This window comes from Hipposideros armiger, unplaced genomic scaffold, assembly GCF_001890085.2.
Source record: "Hipposideros armiger isolate ML-2016 unplaced genomic scaffold, ASM189008v1 scaffold_132, whole genome shotgun sequence".
In the NCBI taxonomy this organism is placed as follows: Eukaryota; Metazoa; Chordata; class Mammalia; order Chiroptera; family Hipposideridae; genus Hipposideros; species Hipposideros armiger.
In genome coordinates, this window is record NW_017731482.1 from 258,823 (window position 1) to 277,782 (window position 18,960).

Below are 18,960 nucleotides of genomic sequence, written 5' to 3' on the forward strand. Positions count from 1 at the left end.
CTGAACTCATTGTCAGTACCAGAAGGGCCATGAAAGGTCAAGGAGGGCACCTCATGGGGAAACAGGCCCAGAGGGGCAGCTCCTAACTGGCCTGCCGCAGGTGTCTTGGTCCGAAGCAGGAATCCAGACCCACTGCCCCACTGGGGGTTCTGCTTCCTCAGCCTTTGTGAGCTCCCTATGAACAGGGCCCTACCACCTGACTTTTTTACCCATTCCCAGCCCCCAGAGGCAGGCAGGCAGGCAGGCAGGCAGGCACGCACACACTCACTCCATCCTGAAGACGGAGTTAAAGGAAACAGAAACTACTCCTGCATGCAAGAGAATAGCCACTAGAGGGCACAATGGCACCAGGAAACGCCAGTCTCCAATCTAGGCTCCTGGGGGACCCCTAGTACTGTCCCCAGCTGTGTAAACCCAGGAAAGGCACAAACCCTTTTGGTGCTTCCACCAATCAGACCTCAAAACACCATAGCCCTGGCTTGCCTTCAAGGCCCCTTATTTAATTCCCCTCTTTGGGTGGAGAAAACCTCCCAGACCCTCTCACAGGGCTCCCTGGGCATGTATTTGTCATTGATCCTGCCAATGGTCACCTCCCTTCTCTGAGCCTCAGTCTCTCTGCTTGAAAATGGGGTGCAAATCCCCCAGGCTTGCTGCAGGGATCAAATAAGATCATGTAAGCAAAGCACCCAGCACAGGGCTCAACAATAACAGGGAACAGGAGACGTCTGTCTGCACATGCCTTCCTCCTACAAGAAGCCTTCCCGGGTTAGGCTGACTAGGTCCAAATGCTACAGTGTATCTCCACGACACCCCTGAACACATATCCAGCCCTAGCTGGGGGTGGTCACCCCAGCAAGGGGAGGAAGGGACAGCACATATAAAAGTTAAAATGGAAGTAGGAGAAAACTCAAGAAAACAAGGAGTGCCAGGAGGGAAGAAAACGGCTCTGAGAAAGAGGGCGGGAAAGTAGGGTGAGGCCAGTGTAAAAGGGGAAGGCATAGCACAAGCACCAGGCCACGGGCAGTCTCTGCTCCCCCACAGCAAGCTCATCATCGGAGGCTCCCCATTCTCTCCACATGCTACCTCCTGACTTCAGAACATACCCCAATGTCCCACAGTATCTCACCCTGACCAGGCCCAACCTGAACTCCAGACTTCCTGCCACACTCACTTCCGAGCCTGCGTCCCCAGATCAGTAATAGCACCATTGTCCACCCAAGACAGAAACCGCGTGCCGCTGTGGCTCCCCACTCCCTCCACTCACACCTAGCTGTCCCCAAGTCCTGTCCGTTCTAGAAACACCTTGCTCCTGTCTGCTTACTTCTCTCACACAGCCTGAGTTGGGGGTGTGGAGGGGCTTTCACCTGGCCCTGTGCCCTCTCACTGGTCTGCTAGACTCCCATCAACCTTACCGGCAGCCACAGTCACCCTTCTAACACTCAGCTTTCATCAGATCATTCTGCTTAAAACCTTCCCAGCTGCCCATGTGGCCTTCACAGAACATCCCACCAGCACCATCCACAAGCCTCACCCCACCTCACCTAACACTTCAGCCACACAGTCTGCCCAGAGTGACCCGGAAGGTGCTTCCCACCTGAGCTTTGCACATGCTGTTCCCTCATTGAGGTGCCTTTCTTACTCCAGCGCCAAAGGCCGCAAACTCCCACTCCGCCCCTAGGATCCTCTGCCCATGTACCTCCCACCCTGGACAGCATCCACTCACCTCACCAGCAGGCGGGGGGGCCCAGTGCGAGGGGGCACGGGTGGAACACTTAGCTCTGCCAAATGCCGCTTGGCAGGCAGTGGGGGCAGCACAGGGTCTGGGGCAGCCGTGGACTGGGGGGAGAAGCAGACAGGTGGAACACAGCTCCTCCGAGGGGGGATGGGTGGGGCACTGGGTAGCCCCTCATCCTCTCTAACCACGGGCAGTGGCTCAGGCGGAGTGGTAGACGCAGGTGGTGAGCGGAAGACATGACGCTTCAGGGGCACAGGCCGTGGGGTGGGGCGGGGGGCGGGGGCTGGAGGCGCATGGGCACGGAGCAGTCCAGCCAGGATGCGGCGGCGGTGGCCAGGGAGTAGCACGCCCATGTCCACCAGGCGGGCATCGCTGAGGCCCTGGCACTCCGTGGCCCACACCAGTCCGTGCTGCTCGAAGAGCCTGGTATACTGCTCCAAGTGCAGAGCCTGCAGCCACTCGGCCACCGACAGTGCTGCATCCCCGGCCTCTGCCATGGGTCCTGCCAGCAGAGGCCAGCCAGCAGGGCTCTGTCCAGACCTGGAATAACAGAGGGGAATGAATCAGAGGCATGGATGCCCAGGCATAGCTCCTCACTCAACATCCTTCTGTGGCTCTCCCACGCCATGGGGTCAAGCTCTGTCCTTCAGCTTTCTCCCCTGTGCCCCATGTGCCAGGCAAGGCCAGGTACTGCCAGGTCTCTGAACACACCGGCTTCTCCCTCTGCCTGAAACCAGCCACCGCCACCCTCTACCCTACCCTTGTGGCCACCTAGCATCCAGCTCATGTTACCTCTAGGAGGCCCTCCAGGACCCCCAGAGTTGGTACCACCACTCACACCCATCCACCGCCTCGGCCACAGCCGCGAGCCTGGCCAATGATTATGTCTGGCATACACCCTACTGCCCTCTGTGAGACCCAGGCAAGGGCCCAATTCCTTCTGAGGTGCCAGTTCCCAGCTGAGGGCCAGGCCCAGGGGCTTAGCAAGTACGGGTGGAACTGAAGGCCCAGCAGGCCCAGTCTAGGGGTGAAGCCTAACCCCATCTCTATGCACCTGGGAGAAATGGAATGCTCCAGGAGGTGAGTCAACCCAGCATCACACAGCGTTTGGGGTCCTGGTCCTGTGAGTGAGTAACCCTCCCACTATCAAGGGGAAAATAAATAATGTATAGGAAAGGCCATTCATTCATTTATTCATTCAAAATAGCCTTGCACTGGTCAATGGGGACTCAGGTCCCATCACTGCACTAAAGAGCTCCTGGCCTGGCAAAAGCCCAGAAATAGATGATGCAAAGAAAAGGTGATTAACAGATCAAAAGGAAAAAGTCGTCTGATCATCTCCACAGAAACTAAAGAGGCATATGATAAAACTCAATATCCAGTGTACTTAAACAAATAAAAATCTTACTAAAGTAGAAATAGATTGATCCTTCCTTAAACCAAAACTTGCTTAACAGAAAAACTTCCATTAAAGTCAGGAATGAGATAAGGATGTCCATTTCACTATTATTTATTATTATTATTATTATCATTATTATTATTCGCATTGATCTGAAGGTTTTAAAGAATAAAAATAAGCAAGAGGAATAAAAATTGGGAAAGAAGAGATAAACGACCTATTAGTTACCAATAACATGAATTTTGAGTTGGAAAATCCAAGAAGCTCAACTGAGAAACTATTACAAACAGTAAAAGAATTTACTAAGATAGTTGGGTTCAAAATTTATAAAACAGAAATCAATACTTATAAGCAATAACCAGGCAGAAACAAAGATGAAAGACTCCATTTAAAATCACAAAATACAAAATGCCAAGAATAAACCTAATAAGAAACGTGCAGGATCTACAGGAAGAAAATTTTGGAGTGTTACAGAGGGGCAAAAAGAAGACCTGGACAAATGGAAAGACAGTATGCTCCTGGGTAGAAGACAGCATACAAATATTAATTCTCTTTAATTTATAAATATGCACAATCCTATTAAAGACAAACACAGGATTTTGTTTTGAGCTACACAAGCTGATTTGAGAGTTCATGTGGAAAAATAAATACGTAGGAAGCTCCAGGAAAATTCTGGTAGCAGGGGGTGAGAGAAAGGAAGGGTAAAGAGTAAGCATCAGTCTCACCACATATTAAAACATATAAAGCCATGGTAATTAAAACAGCACAATTGGCCCTCTGTATTTTTGATCCACAGTTAAGAGTCCGCAGATACAGCGGGCCAACTGTATGTATTGATGTATGCCATTTTAAATAAGAGGCTTGAGCATCCACAGATTTTGGTATCTGTGGAGGGTTCTGGAATTCATCCCTCATGGTTACCGAAGGATGACTGTATATGCTACCAGCACTTGAACAGACAGTTCAATTAAACAGAACAGAAAATTCAAAAATAGACCCAAACACATATAAAAATTTAATATGAATAAAAGGAACTCAAACTATATGGATTATTAAGTTGTTGCGACACCTGTGGAGCAGTCTAGAAACAAACTAAGTTGGACCTCTACCTCACAACTTACAACAAGATAAATTACAGATGGACCAAAGATTTCATTATAAAAAAAAAGAACCACAAAAGGATTTTAAAAATAATCTCAGAGAGCAAAAGTCTTTTGGAAATGATACAGACCTAAAAAGATAAAGAAACAAGTGAAATATTCAAATATATAAAAATCAGATATTCCTGCATGATTAAAAAAACACCATAAGCAAAAGACAAGAGATAAATGAGAAACTAGGAGATATCTGCCACTCATCCTGAACATAGAGCTAATGTTCCTAAAGATTGAAAAGCACCTCAAAATAAGAAATAGATTAATAACCTAACAGAGAAATGGGCAAAGGGAATGAAGAGATACATTCACAGAAAGGAAAATATGAACGGTTCTTAAACACATGAAGAGGAACTAAACTTCCGCACACTGTGGTAGGGTGAGGCATTCGAGAGTGCCTCTAGGAAAGGCAAGGCCACAATAGCTGTGAAAACCCCAAGTGCTTCTGCCCTTTGATCCAGCCACCCTTAGACACTTATCCTGCAGCCTTACTGGCACGTGTCCAAAATGACATACATAGACGGCTATGTCTATAGTGCTGCATACAATAACACAAGATTGGAAATAACCAAAACATCCATAAGCCGGAGAACGGTTAACTAAATTATAGTGTAGTCATCTAGTAGAATACTGAGCAGCTATACAAAATTAGGAAACTTGTTACATACTGATATGAGACCGCCAAGATTTATTGTTAACTGACTAAAGAAAGGTACAGAACAGTATATATATATCATTCTGCCTTTTATGTGGAGATAAAAACAAACAAAGGGAGAGGATAGATCAGTATGAGTACTGGTAAATGCATAAAATATCTCTGAAAAGACACGTAGGCGACAAGGTGACGCTGGCTGCCTCTGAGGAGGAAAAATTAGAGCTGGTCATGTATGCAGGGTTCTATATGCATGTATCAATTTTGCTTCTTTTCTCTGGCTAAAAAAAAAAGGAAGAGAGAGAGAGAGAGAGAGAGAGAGAGAGAGAGAGAGAAGAAAGAAAAGAAAAGAGAAGGAAGGAAGGGAGGGATGGAGGGAGGAAAGGAGGGATGGAGGGAGGGAGGGAGGAAGGAAGGAGCAGATGCAAAACCGGACTCCTAGGGCCTGAAGTTCACACAATAAGGATGCCCTCTTTAAGAAAAAGCATACAATATTTTACTTATCCTTTTACAATATAAATATTGAATCATTATGTTGTACACCTGAAACTAATATAATATGATATGTCAATTATATCTCAATTAAAATTTTATTAATTAAATAAAAAGAATATCTTATTTTTGTAAACATTTACAAGAACACATGAACATGGGCACACACCGCCTGGGCCCTTCCCTGCACCCTGAAAGGAGCCTTAAGATCAAGTTCCATCGGTTTCCTGTAAACCCACCTCTGGCTGGTGAGAAGGCTTTTCACTCCACATCTTTTCTAGCATCTAAATTTTGAACTATGAGAATATTTTTTTAAAGGCTCCTGAGGGACCCAAAGGAAGACACAAACAGAAATAAATTCAATATCTTAGATAAGCCAGCTCTCAACATTATAAAGACATTAGTTCTTTCAGAGTTAAGCTATAATTAGCACAATCCCAACTAAAATTATCCACTGGCAGAGTCAATTGTTCATATAAAATTATATTAAAGATTACATGGAAAAGCAAGGTGCAGAATAGTGTTTTATGATGTAGACATCTGGGTAAAAGAAAAAGAAAACGTGTATGAACAGATGTTCAATATCACTAGTTATCAAAGAAACGCAAATCAAAACCACAATGAGATTAGAATGGCTATTACTAAAAAAATAAGAGATGGGTGTTGGAGAGGTTGTGGAGAAAAGCGAATCCTTATGCACTGTTGGTGGGAATGTGATTAGTGCAGCCACTGTGAAAAACAATATGGAGGCTCCTCAAAAAATTAATATTGGAATTACCGTATGATTCTCTTCTGGGTATTTACCCGAAAAAAATATGAAACACTTATCTGTAAAGATATATGTACCCTGATGTTCACTGCAGTGTTGTTTACAATAGTCAAGACATGGAAATGACTTAAGTGTCCATCAATGGATGAATGGATAAAGAAGACACACACACACACACACACACACACACACACACACACACACACACACACACAGAGGAATACTACTCAGCCATAAAAAAAACCATGAAATATTGCCATTTGTGCACATGGATGGATCTTGAGAGTATTATGCTAAGTGCAATAACACAGACCAAAAAAAAGGACAAAAAACATACAATTTCACTCATATGTGGAATATAAAAGAAGTAAACTAATGAAACAAACAAACAAAATACTCATGAATACAGACAACAGAATGGTTGTTACCAGAAGGGAAAGAGGGTGGGTAAAGAGGGTCAAATATATAGTGATGGAAAGAAACTAGACTTTAGGTGGTAAGCATGCAATAGAGTCAAAATATAATGTAGTACACCTGAAATTATATAATATTACTAACTAATGTTACCTCAATAAATTTAATTTATAAAGAAAACATACCTATACATGTAGCACACATATACACAGAATACCTCTGATGGGTTTACAAGAAACTGCCTTTGGGGAGAAAAACTGGCAGCTAGGAGGACAAGAAAGGGAAGGTTACCTTTCATTAAACCCTCTGTATCTTTTTAATTTTGTACCATTTTCAAAAATATAAATACAGTTTAAAAGATAACGCTATCATCTGAGAATGAAAGAGATGGTAAATGACCAGGCACAGAAGAGAATCAAGGAAACAGATACACCCCCCACACACACACTTTAACCCACTGGTCCCCGCCAGGTCCCCCCCATCTAAGCCCTCTGGGAGGTCTCTGGGCTTTACCCTCTCTCTGCCTCTCAACCTCAGTTTTCAAAACAGAAAATGGGATCTTAGGTCTCTCCATGAATGCTCCCCCCACCTCGGGACTCAGCCTGCCACACCCAGCCCCTCCCCCTTCCCCTTCCCACCTCCTGACTCACCTGCTGGGCTGCCCAGGGCGCTGGTCCTCCCAGAGGCAGCAGCTACTCTGAACAGCTCCTCATCTTGGCCGAGGTGGAGGCTGCAAGGATAAGAGTGGAGGAGAAAGTCCATGAGGCAAGGCCACTTGGAGTGGAGGGAGGCTAAGAGGAGGAAGAAGGAGAAAGGAAGAAAATGAGGATGGAGGGACAAGGGGAAGAAGGATGGGGAAAAGGAAAACGAGGGAAGAAGGTGAGAGATGGGGAAAATGGTAGCGGGAGAGAGGAAGAGGAGGGAAGGGTTCAGGGAGCCTAATGGGGGCCAGAGCCTTCAGGGGGCGGGGGGGGGGGGTAAACAGGCAGGGGAAAGGGGAGTTGGGACGCCTCATTCTCTGACCCTCTCCCAAGACCAATGGCTGGGATGTATAGAGGGCAGGCTGTGGTAGAGGCTATTGTCCTGACCGGGAGGCTGGACTGTCCCCGGAGAAGACACGGGGAATGGGCAGATGCAGCTCCATGACTGAGGCAGTTCCCCCCACAACACAGAGCCTGTCAGAGAGAGGCTGGGGGACCCTGGAGAGACCCAGGGAAACTAGAGCCTCTCCACTAAGCCTGGGAGGCATGGGGTGGGATGAGGGTGGGGGTAGGGCAACTGAGGCAGGGGCATGAGACCCCAGGAACCTGCTCCTAAACATGGGTGGGGGTCAAAAGAGGTGTTTCCAGCCAGGAGAAGAAAGAAACAGCTATCCCTGTGATAGACCACCGGCAAGCTCCCACGGCTCAGGCTCTGATTTTGGGGGTGGGGTATGGAATGGGCAGATCCTAAGCAGAGCCACCTTTCCTGCCACTAGGGCAGGGACAATGGCAATTGGCTGAGCTCTGCATGATGGCTTTAGGAGATTCTCGTGAACATTTTAAATTTACTAGTTAGGTATTTATCTCAAGCAGATTCCACAATTATTTCTTAGCATGGGGCTAAAATGTTTTAAAAATGAATGTTTTAAAAATAAATTTTACGTAATTAGTACTTCAGAAACAGTTGGCAAAAAATGGCAGTGCTGGGGGGCAGCCAGTTAGCTCAGGTGGTTAGAGTGCAGGCTCATAACACCAACGTTGCCGGTTCGATTCCCACATAGGCCAACGAGCTGTGCCCTCCACAACTAGATTGAAGACAACTGCTTGACTTGTCCTGGAAAAACAGACTGTTCCCCAATAAAAGAAATTTAAAAAAAAACCAAAATGGCAGTGCTAGACAAATGACGATTTTAAAAAAAGGGTAACAGACAACATAAATAGTCCTTACTATATGCCAGTTACCTAAGCTTTTTTCATTAACTTAGTTAATCCTTACAGCAACTCTATGAGGTACATACTTCATACTTTAATATATGTGCTGCTGAAGTGAGCACACATACCTCATACTTTAAGATGAAGACACGGAGGCACAGAGAGTTAAAATAAGTTGCCCAAAGTCACACAGCTAGGAAGGGGCAGCTTGAATATAGTATAGACTTGTTTTGTCCAATACAGTAACCAGTAGTGGCCACATATGGCTGTCTACTGAACACTCAAGATGTGGGCGCATCATGAAGTGTGCTGTATAAAGTACACACTGGATTTTGAAGACTTCGCACAAAACCAAGAATATAAAATATCCCAATTTTTCCTGTTTATTACATAATGGAGTTATAACATTTCGGATATTTGGATTAACATTATTAAAATTAATTTCATCTGTTTCTTTTTAATGTGTACTAGAAAATTTTAAATTGCACTTGTGGCTCGCATTATATTTCTATTAGAGAGTGCAGTTCTAGACTCTTAACCACTCTGCTCACTGACTCTCAAAAGTGATAATGGGGGCCGGCTGAGTGGCTCAGTTGGTTGAGTTGGCTTAAGAGTGTGAGCTCTGAGCAACAGGGCTGCCGGTTCGATTCCCACATGGGCCAGTGACGCTGTGCCCAAGCTGAGCTGTCGCTGAGCTGCCAACAGGTGGCGGATGGCTCAGCTGGTGTAACAAGACTGCCTGTTCGATGGTGGGCTATGCCAACCCACAACTAAGACTGAACTCGGCACTTTGAGCTGAGCTGCTGCCCGGATGGCTCAGTGGATACAGCGTGCGCTCTTAACAACAAGGCTGCTGGTTCGACTCCTGCATGGGATGATGTCTATGCTCACCCGCAACTAAGACTGAACTCGGCACTTTGAACTGAGCTGCCGCCCGGATGGCTCAGTAGATAGAGCATGCGCTCTTAACAACAAGGCTGCTGGTTTGACTCCCACATGGGATGGTGGCCACGCCCACCCGTAACGAAGATTGAACACAGCACCTTGAGCTTAGAGGCCACAAGCTGCCGATGGGCAGCAAGATGGCGACTGGCGTGTCCTCCACAACAAAGACTGAAGAACAACTTGGCCAGTCCCCTTCCCCAATTCCCCAACACTTTTCCCCTCCCCCAATTCCCCAATAAAATCTTAAAAAAAAAAAAAAGTGATAATGAACACTGAGCCCCTGCTACATACAGGCTGGGCCCTATTCTAAAGGTTCAACATGAATTGACTGATGATGACCCCACCCTGCGGGAATGACCAGGGCTGGAAAACAGGAAACCACTTCTGTCCCTGCAAAGGGCCCAGTCCCACCCGGGGCCTCTCTCAAGTTCCTATTCCTGCACTAAAGGCGTTAGGCCAAGGTCAGACTTGGGGATTCTGCACTCACAACCTTCTAGGGCAGCCCCATTCTGGGCACTGGAAGCATGAGCCAGACCTTAGACCTGGACCTGCTCAGGGGGTCAGATACCACCCAGCCAGCAAAAACAGTCCACATGGCCCTCAACCACGCCAGGGGTCAGGGAAGGCTTCCTGGAGGAAGCAGTTCTTTGAAAAAAGTTTACAGCAGAGCTATTCTAGAGTCTGAGGCAAAGAAATAATCGGTAACATTACACCTCTTTATTTAAAATTTGGATATTTTGTTTATCTTGGGCTTTTTATTAATATTTAAAAATATATATTATTTATCTTGGTTACTGAGCTTTTTGCTACCACCACCCCTTTTTGTGCCCCAGGCAAGTGTCTCGCTTGCAAGGCTCTAATTCTGACCCCCAATATGGAGGTTTAAGCCCTTCAGCTGCTATGACACATCACTGAGTCTCCACCCCCAGGGAAGCAAGGACTGGGCAGAGGGGAGTGTCATCCCACTGTGACAGCATGGCCACAGTGTTCCCCTCCTCCCCCACCCCAAGCACCCAGCTCAGGCTTCAACACCCCACCACCCCACCCTGCCTCTGCTTCTCCCGTCTCCCTCCAGCACCTCTCTGCTGTGCCAACCGGGTCCCAACCTTGCTCAAAGCCCTTCTGTGGTTCCCAGCACCCTCAAGTCCAGCTGCAGCCCTACGTTTTACAGATGAAGAAACAAACACCCACAGGGAGGAAGTGACTTACTTAAGTTGCCCATGACATATCCCAAGCCCCAGCCAGGCAGGGCTGGCCCACAACTCCCTCCATTTCACTTTTTTGCACCAAGCACCAGTTTGGTGCATGAGAGCCCCCGAAATTGTCTGCTGACAATGAGTAAATGAACCACATCTTCCTACCTTCAGGTACTGATTCCAGAATGCCTCCTCCAGAAAGTCCTTCCTGACTGTCCCCTTGGGCTCTTAGGCCACACAGCTCAGCACAGCTCCTGCTCTGTCTCTGGTTGTTTCATTCATGGGGGTCCATCTCCACCCAACCTCTAACTTGGCCTGGGGTATGTGAGTCTGCACCCCTTCTTGTGCCCCCTGCCCTCTACAGTAGAGCTCAGAACCTTATGACTAGATTCATAAGGGCACTCAGTCTCAGTACAAAGGTACGTAAGAGTCATCTAGAATCTCTAATCCTTGCCAGCCAGTTCTTTTTCAGGTCTGGCCCGAGTCCCTCTTGCTTGAGTCAAAGCTTTCACCCTTCTGTGGTCTAACTACCATTTTGATCCCCCACGGCAGAATTTAAAACACATCTCCCCTTCTCTGTCCCTGCCTCGCATCTCCCTCATGCTATCCCTGCCCACTACTGACTAAGGACATCAATTCCGACAGTCCAGGAAGAAGGTGGTCCACAGCCTTCCTCAAGGACAGGCACACTACATTTTCTACATGCCCACCGTGTGCCCAGCCCTTGCCAGGGCTCCACCTTCATCTTAGTCATCCTTATAACAATCCCAAGACCTGGTATTTTAACCCCGTTTCATGGAGGTTGTGTGAGATGGAAACTTGCCCAGGTCACTTGCTAGAGCCAACAGGACCTTCAGAGGATGTAACTCCTTCTGTCTGGGAAGTCGGCAAGGTTTCCAGAGAGCACTCCTGAGGTAGGCCTTGTTGCCCTTCCGGGCAAAGGGAAGGGAGTGTGCAAGGCTCAGGGATTGGCTAAGACCTGGCAGATGCAGAAACAGATTTCAGTGGGGGAGGAACGGGAAATGTGAAAGGACAGTAGCGGCACCCAGAGAGGTTTGGGGACCCTCCCTGGGGTGCCCGCAGAGTCTGCTGACTGAGTGGGTGTGAGCATCCATTGCATTCTGATTTGCATGTGTGAGTCAGGCCGGTGGCAGTACAGCCTCAGAGGTCCTAACTTCTTCCACACTCAGCGCCAAAGTCCCTCAGCCAAGACCTTTTCCCAATGGCACCCTCAGATTCCCCTTTACACAGAGCTGTGCTTTTGGTTCAAGGGAAGGCCCAGAAGTGCAGGGAGTGGAAGGCCCAGGGGCTTAGACCTGAGGTCTGAGTTTGTCCACCCCTCTTCCTCCTCCCCTGCACAACCCCCAACCCCAAGCAGGCTGGGCAGGGACCCCAGCATCCAGACCTCAGGAAACCCCTCAGAGCTCCCCACACAGGAATTAAGAACCCCACACCTCCAGCTTTGGCCAGGCCTGGTCTCCAAACCCTACCCTACCCACACCACAAACGCACACCTCATATTCCCTCCAGGGACACATACCTCCCACCTCACCCAGCAGCCACAGAACAAACTGCCCCACCACATACACAGCCTTCAGGCCTCACACTCCCTACCAACAACTCAACTGTGCACAACTACCCCAGAGACCCATGATGCCCAATATCTCCCTTACACCCCCATCCCATGCCCACCCCCCAGCCCAGTCACCAGGGGATACCTATGGGCAGGGCCACCCTCGGTCTGCAGGGCGTTCTCGGGACTCTGCTAATGCAAGCAAGAGGCCTTGGAGGCACTTCCCTTAGATATGAGGAACTAGGTGGGGGCTGGGCTCCCAGCCCAGAGGGTGCAGAAGTGGCTCCCACCCCTCTGCAGAAGCCAGCTCCCTCCAGTCCCGCCAGGCAAGGTAGCAGGTTTGGCCCTTGGGTGGACAGCTGGCTGACCCCTGGGCCAAGAAGTCTATTTCCTGTCTCTCAGGGACAGTGTGCAGTGTGCACGCTGGTCCCAAGGAGGCACACCAGGGTCTCCTGCCCTACCCCAGCCCTGAATCTCTACCCTGTCACTCACTGTGGCACCAAATTTTTGCCTCATCCCATCTGTGGTGTGACTCTGGGGTCCCAGGAGTGATGGGAGCTGTCAAAAAGCAGCCCTCCAGGAGGACTGAGTGGGGGCCCCAGGTCCTGGGTGCATAAAAAACTGCCTCAGTCCCCTGGTGGGGAGCTGAGGGCCACTGGCAAGTCCCTGGGCTCCAGGCCAGAGTCCCCTCCCTGCAGAACGCATGGCAAGTCCGGGTTCCAGTCTGGCTCCAACACCTCTTGTCTGAGCCCTGGGCAAGTCATGCCACATTCTGAGCCTCAGTTTCACCCCAAAGAAGAGCTGTCATCCAGATGAATGAGACACGTCAGCATGTGTGTACTAGAGGCCACACTGGTCATCTGCTCACTCCTCTGCTGCTAAGACATACACTTCCCGCTCCTAGTTCCAAGGCTTTGGCCCGTCGTGGCAAGAAGGGCCCTTGGTGCTGGTCTTGTAGCCAAGCTCTAGTCTGGACTTGCTCAGCCCCCGGACCAGAAACCAATGACTACCACACCCTTCCTCCAGCCATTTCCCCCTGCAAGGTTCCAGACTGGATACCCCACTGCCCCCTGGACCTCCTCCTGGGTGACCCTGGGTACCACACACTCCCCATTCCACTGTGATTCACCAGCTCCCCTCTTCTGGGAAAACAGGGCTACCTCCAACCTAGGCAGGGCCTTTGAGCAAATCAGAAAAATGCCTCTTCCCTCGGTAGCCCCACAGCAGGGCTCGTAGCTCAGCAAAGAGTTAAGACTGGGTTCTCCCCATCCCTTCACCTCCCAGGTACACTTAGGCAGCACATGCTATGCCTATCCACATGCAGGGAACCTATTGACAGGCAGGGTATTTTAACAACCTCCCTAGGGCAGTAGAACCAGTTTTACTAATGGCCAAGGGACATTCATTAAAGACGAAGTGACTGTGGACATCCTGACCTCAATTTCAGGCCTAGCCTGAACTCTCACCCCCATCTTGAAAGACTATCACTTTCTACAACCTTCATGTCTATACTGTTTTAAGTTTTTACAGCTGTGTATCACTTTTATAATTAGAAGAAAAAAATGATAAAAAGTATTTTAAGACTATTAGAAGAACTGAGTTTGTTCCAGCTTGTTTCCCAAAACCATCATTACAAAGTAGCTTTTTTATTTTAAATGTAACATGGGTAAACGACTAAGAGAACTACTATAAACGAAACTGCTGATTTCCTAGGCCATCTGGACTAGCGAATAAGAAACTGAGACCCAAAGCTCCCTCCCTCCCCCACCAGCTTATCCCCTCCAAGGTCTAAGACACAGCTTATCAAATAAGGTTCCCTCACTAGGGACTGGAGGCCAGTAGCAGAGTGCGGCCCACAGACTTTCAAGTGGGAAATGGACTGAGGTCCATTAGCAAACACGAGGCTCCAGTGGTCCCTGTGGTTTGCCCTCCAGACAGTGTCTGACCCCACCCTAGCCCTGACCCTCACCCACATGCCCCAAACCTGATCCAGGGCCTCCTCATGCCCAAGCCCCACCCTGGAAAGGGTCAGATAAGGGAGTAAGGTGTGAAGATGCAGTGTGAATGCCTGAGTACCTCACCTGCAAAATAAATGAAGCTGAAAGTTAAATGGTTTGGTTTTTAAGCCTTTTCAAAAAGTCTATGACACTAAGTCCCCTGGCCCTACCATGTACTCCCACCTAAGAATGGATCACTCTGGGGCACTCCCTGCCCCTCCCCCTAACTGCCTTCTCATTGCCATGTTCTCGACACACACCACCTCCTCTGCATCCCCACTGCCCCCATCCAACCCAGGCCTCCCCAGCCAGCCTGGACCCCTCGGCCCCCCTCCCTGCCTCCTGCTCTTTCCCCACCTGTGGCCAGGCCACCCTCTAGCCTATACCTGTAACCCACAAGGCAGAGCTCCAACCCCGACATCTCTAACCCACATCCACCTTCCCTACTCCCCCAACCCTTCACTTTTCAGGCCTCACTCAGGTCCTCCCACATTACAGGGTGACCCAGCCAGCCCCATGGCACCTGTGGAGACCTGGGGCAATCCCACCAACGCTCTGTCTGGCTCCCTGCCCCTCAGTCATAGACGTACCCTACTGGGCTGGGGACTTCCCAGGCAGGGCAGGGAGCACCTCCCCAGACCAAAGATGCTAGCCAAGGGGAAGGCCTGAGGTTCTACAGGGTGACTCCAGGAAGATCCTCCTCTGTGACCACTGGCCCCCTTGAGGATGTAGAGGGGGAACTCTTCACACTGTAAATAAGGCAGAAACAGGAAGAAACAGGGCTAACCACAGGGGGGTGGGAGTGCACAGGGCTGACAACAGACTCCCAGGCGGCAGGAGTGGACAGAACCTGTCACATGCCGGGACCCTTACCACACACCAGGGAGTTGAGAGCCAGCCCTGGTCCTGATGGGGGAGGGGAGGAGAAGGTTATTGGACGCCATCCTCTCTGACATGCCTGCCCACCCAGGAGGAGAGACTTGGCAGGCAACTCTGCACCCCAGAACTCCCAGCCTAGGAGAACAGGGACCTGAATCTGCCCTTTCCTTAGGTGGCCTCTTGGAATGGAGAAGCCAGAAGCTCCGTGGCCCCGTGCTGCTGGCACCTGAAAGGGGAAGCTGCCTGTGTCGGTTGGGTGGTAACCAGATGGGTGGGGCAAGGGCTGGAAGGGAGAAAAGGGAGCTGGGGGATCAGCCCCATAGGCTCTGGCCTCCAATTATGTGTGTGACCTCAGCCTCCTCCACTATATAATCAGACAACAGACAGGAAAGGTTCCTGACTCGTCCGCTCCTCTCCAACTCACAGGGAACATTCTAACCCACTTATCTGATACAATCATCCTGCTAAAAACAAGAAAAGGTCGTGGTTATGGAGTGCTTGCCTTTTACCAAGCACTGTGCTAGAACACGTTACATGGACAATCCCCTAGACAATTTAGAAAGTGGACGGCTTTAGCCCACTTTACAGATGAGGAAGAAACTGAGCCTCAGAGAGGTTGAGTAATTTGCCCAAGATCACACAGGGGCCAGAATCTGAACCAAGGGCTGCCTGGGCCCCTCCTTCCACTCCATCTCCTCCCAGAGGGGACAGTGTGGAGACAGGCAGGGAGCAGGGAGGTCGGGCAGGAGAGGGAGGATGAGTGCGGCCTGAGAAGGGCCTTTAAGGACATGCTAAGACACTCGCACTTATTGTCCAGACAACAGGAAGCCAGGAAGGGCAGCAGATGCTTCGGGGACCGAGCACAGGGCGGCAGGAAGGTGGGCAGGTAGGCAGACAGAAGTCCCTACTGCTGTGAGATTTGGGAACTCCCATAACTTCTCTGAGTCTCAGTTTCGTCATCTGCACAATGGGGATTATGACAGCTCCACCTGCAGGCTTGTGAGGAACAAATGTATGCCTTCAAAACAGATCTCAACTCTGACCAGTTCGCACTCCCTGTGACTTCCCACCTCCCTGAGAGGAAAAGCCAAAGCCAGCACAGGGCCCATCAGGCCTGTGTGGTCTGCCCCTGCCACCTCTCGCCTCCTTGCTGTTACTCCAGCCCCGCTCCATGTGCTCCACCTCAGGGCTGGGTACTGGAGCTCCATCTACCTGGAAGACAATGCCAGGCATCTACATGCTTCACTCCCATGCTCTCCCAGCACCTGCTCAAACTCAAGGCCTTCCTTCTCTGACCACTCGACCTAAAAAAGTACCGCCATCAGTCCTTATTTCCTGACCCTGTGTCATTTTCCAGCATCCCACTTATCACTGTGAGATACTATATTAAATATTTATTGTTCATTGTTAGTCTCAACTGAGGACCGAAACATTTTCTCATTTATAGCTCTATTCCCAGTGGCTAGAAGTGTCTGGCTACTGGGGGAATTGGATGAATGGAAATCTACTAAGGCCTGGCTCACCCAGGTCAGGAGCTCTGGACAGGGGCCTGTGACATGGGTAGAGAGTGAGATGGCTGGACGAGGCAGGTGTCAAGGTTCAGGCCAGAGGTCTAGGAGTAGAAAATTCAACTCTGAGACTCCTTGGCAGCCTCTGTGGCTGGGAATGACCCTTCTTTCCACCTCTGAGGCAGTCCCAACCACTTCCTGCTATGCCAGCCATTAAACACTGCTGGGGGTGAGGGGTGCCCTTATGCACACAGGAAAGTGCTGACTCTCAGACCCTTTTGTGCTGCCCACTCCTCAACTGTTCCTTGGAGGTCAGAACCACCCAGACTTCCAGGAGTCTCTGAGACCAACCAAGTCCACCCCCGCTCCACGCAGGTACTGCCTCCCCCCTGCCTGCCTGCCCCCTCCATGGCTCCCCATTTTCCAGTGAGGTTCAAAGGCCTCCACCTTGTGCTTCCTGCCACTTACTCTTCCTCTCTGGTCTCACTCCCTCCAACCCCACTGCCTGACACTTGACCTCCAGGACTTTGCTTATACCATTCCCTCTGCCTGGAACCCCTGAACCACCTGCTCCTTAGGCATTTAGGAACTACCTGATCCAACCTTCCCCACTTCCGGAAGGGGAAAGTGAGCCCCAGAGAGGGACAAGAACATAATCAGGACCACACAACAAGACCAAGGCCCAGCCCCAGCCCCAGCCTGAGTTCCCCACCCCCTTCCACTAGCCTGTTCCTTGAAAGAACTGGGAAGAACAGTTCCCCTCAGGCGACCTCAAAGATACTGGAGCCACCCCCCTCCTCCAAGTGAGCTAAGCTAAACCACATAAGAAATGTGGGTTTTCAGGTCACAGGCAGTAGAGGAAGATGAGTGTCCTGGTTCATGTTCTGGAAAAGAACCACCAGAACCACAAGATACTCCCTGGATCCTTGGCTATCCTAGGCTTAGCACGTCCATCTTTAAAGCTGAGAAGGAGACAGAATGAGGAAGACCAACCCCAGTCTAATGGGAGAGGTAGGCCTTTAGCCAAGGCTCTGGCACCCCTTCCCCAAGCAAGAGAGACTCCACCCCAAAGCTGTCCTGTTGTCATCTGGCAAAGCTCAGTCGCCAACCCTGCTGTCAGGCTGCCTCACCAGGCTAGGGCAGCCTTTGGGAACTGTTGCATTTTAGGTGCAGACCCACAAAGCAGCCTGCCTGGATGAAGCGCCCCACTCAAGTGGGTGAAAGCCTCACTCAGCTCACACATCAAGAGGTGCAGAGCCGGGCACCTCCTATCCCAACCCACTGGGACACTGAATGCTGATCACACCTGCACACAGGCAAAAGCACAGGGCCTCCAAGGACATATCTGGGCCCAAAAAGACATATGTGCGCACACAGACACATGCACAGTGCCCCGAGAGGGACGTAAAGTAGGAAGGCGCTCACTCAGCCAGGAAGGCTTCTGGGATGGGGGGGTCACTTCCCTCATGGGAGAAAACAGGCCTCCTCCCCAGGGGCAGCTCCCGCTCTATGCCCAGCGCCCTATGCAGGCAGTTGCTGTGTCCACAGGCCCAGACGGGCACCAGAAGGAGCTGGGGGAGGCATTGTGAAACATTCGAAGGCCTCAGCCAAAGTCAGGCTTCTCTGCCCCCGAGGAGAGGCAGTGCCTCCCCTCAGGCTCCCAGGCTCAGGTCTCCGTTCACCACTCTGACCCTCCAAGTCTGGACCTGGGCCGGCTGAGCCACATCCTGTGCTGGCCCCAGGAGGACTTGTTTTGCCCAGCAATGTGGCCCAGGCCTTGCTCTGTGACCCAGCCAAACACCAGCCATCTAATGGCCTCCCCTCAACCCCGTCCTGGTATCCAGGGGGACAGCCCCACCATTAGCAAATGAAGAGGAGGCCTGGCCCGTCTGTCCCCTCCATGCTCTCTACCAAGATGGTTGTTTCTTCTGCTACCACCTAGACCCTTGCAGTGTCTGGTTCTCGGATTTCTTGAAAGGGGGCAGCTGGGTATGTACGCTAGGAGTGGTGGGTACTGGGCACACACAGAGCCTGGAGGCCAGCTGGGCCACCGACCCCTCCAAGCAGCCCTGAGAAACTCTCCAGACCTCATCTGTTTGGCGCGAGCCAGCCGAAGTATGGCACAGAGTCTACCTAGCTCTCAATTTGGGGTCTACCCAGCCCAATTTAAGATTCTGCAGACTCTTGGAACCTAGAATTTCAGAAATTCGGAAGCTGGGAATCACAGGCACATAAAACCCTAGAATCTTTGAATCCCAGATGCCTAGAATCTCAGACTCAGAACCCTAAAATTGCAGCTGCCCAATGCGGGGAGAGGGAGGGCGGGAGTGGAGA

General features: G+C 50.3%; 1 protein-coding gene across 5 annotated transcripts in view; it reads right to left on the reverse strand.

Annotated features, from left to right (window-relative positions):
- ARAP1 (ArfGAP with RhoGAP domain, ankyrin repeat and PH domain 1) overlaps positions 1 to 18,960 on the reverse strand; it is a 62,129-nt gene that overhangs the window by 37,517 nt on the left and 5,652 nt on the right. For all 5 annotated transcript variants that reach the window (XM_019649410.1, XM_019649413.1, XM_019649412.1 and 2 more), the window contains exons 2-3: positions 7,266 to 7,345; positions 1,724 to 2,275 (exon numbers count right to left, since the gene is read on the reverse strand). In XM_019649410.1, coding sequence (XP_019504955.1) covers positions 1,724 to 2,232 — 509 coding nt within the window. In that variant the 5' untranslated portion in view covers positions 2,233 to 2,275; positions 7,266 to 7,345. The remainder of the gene's footprint in view (positions 1 to 1,723; positions 2,276 to 7,265; positions 7,346 to 18,960) is intronic.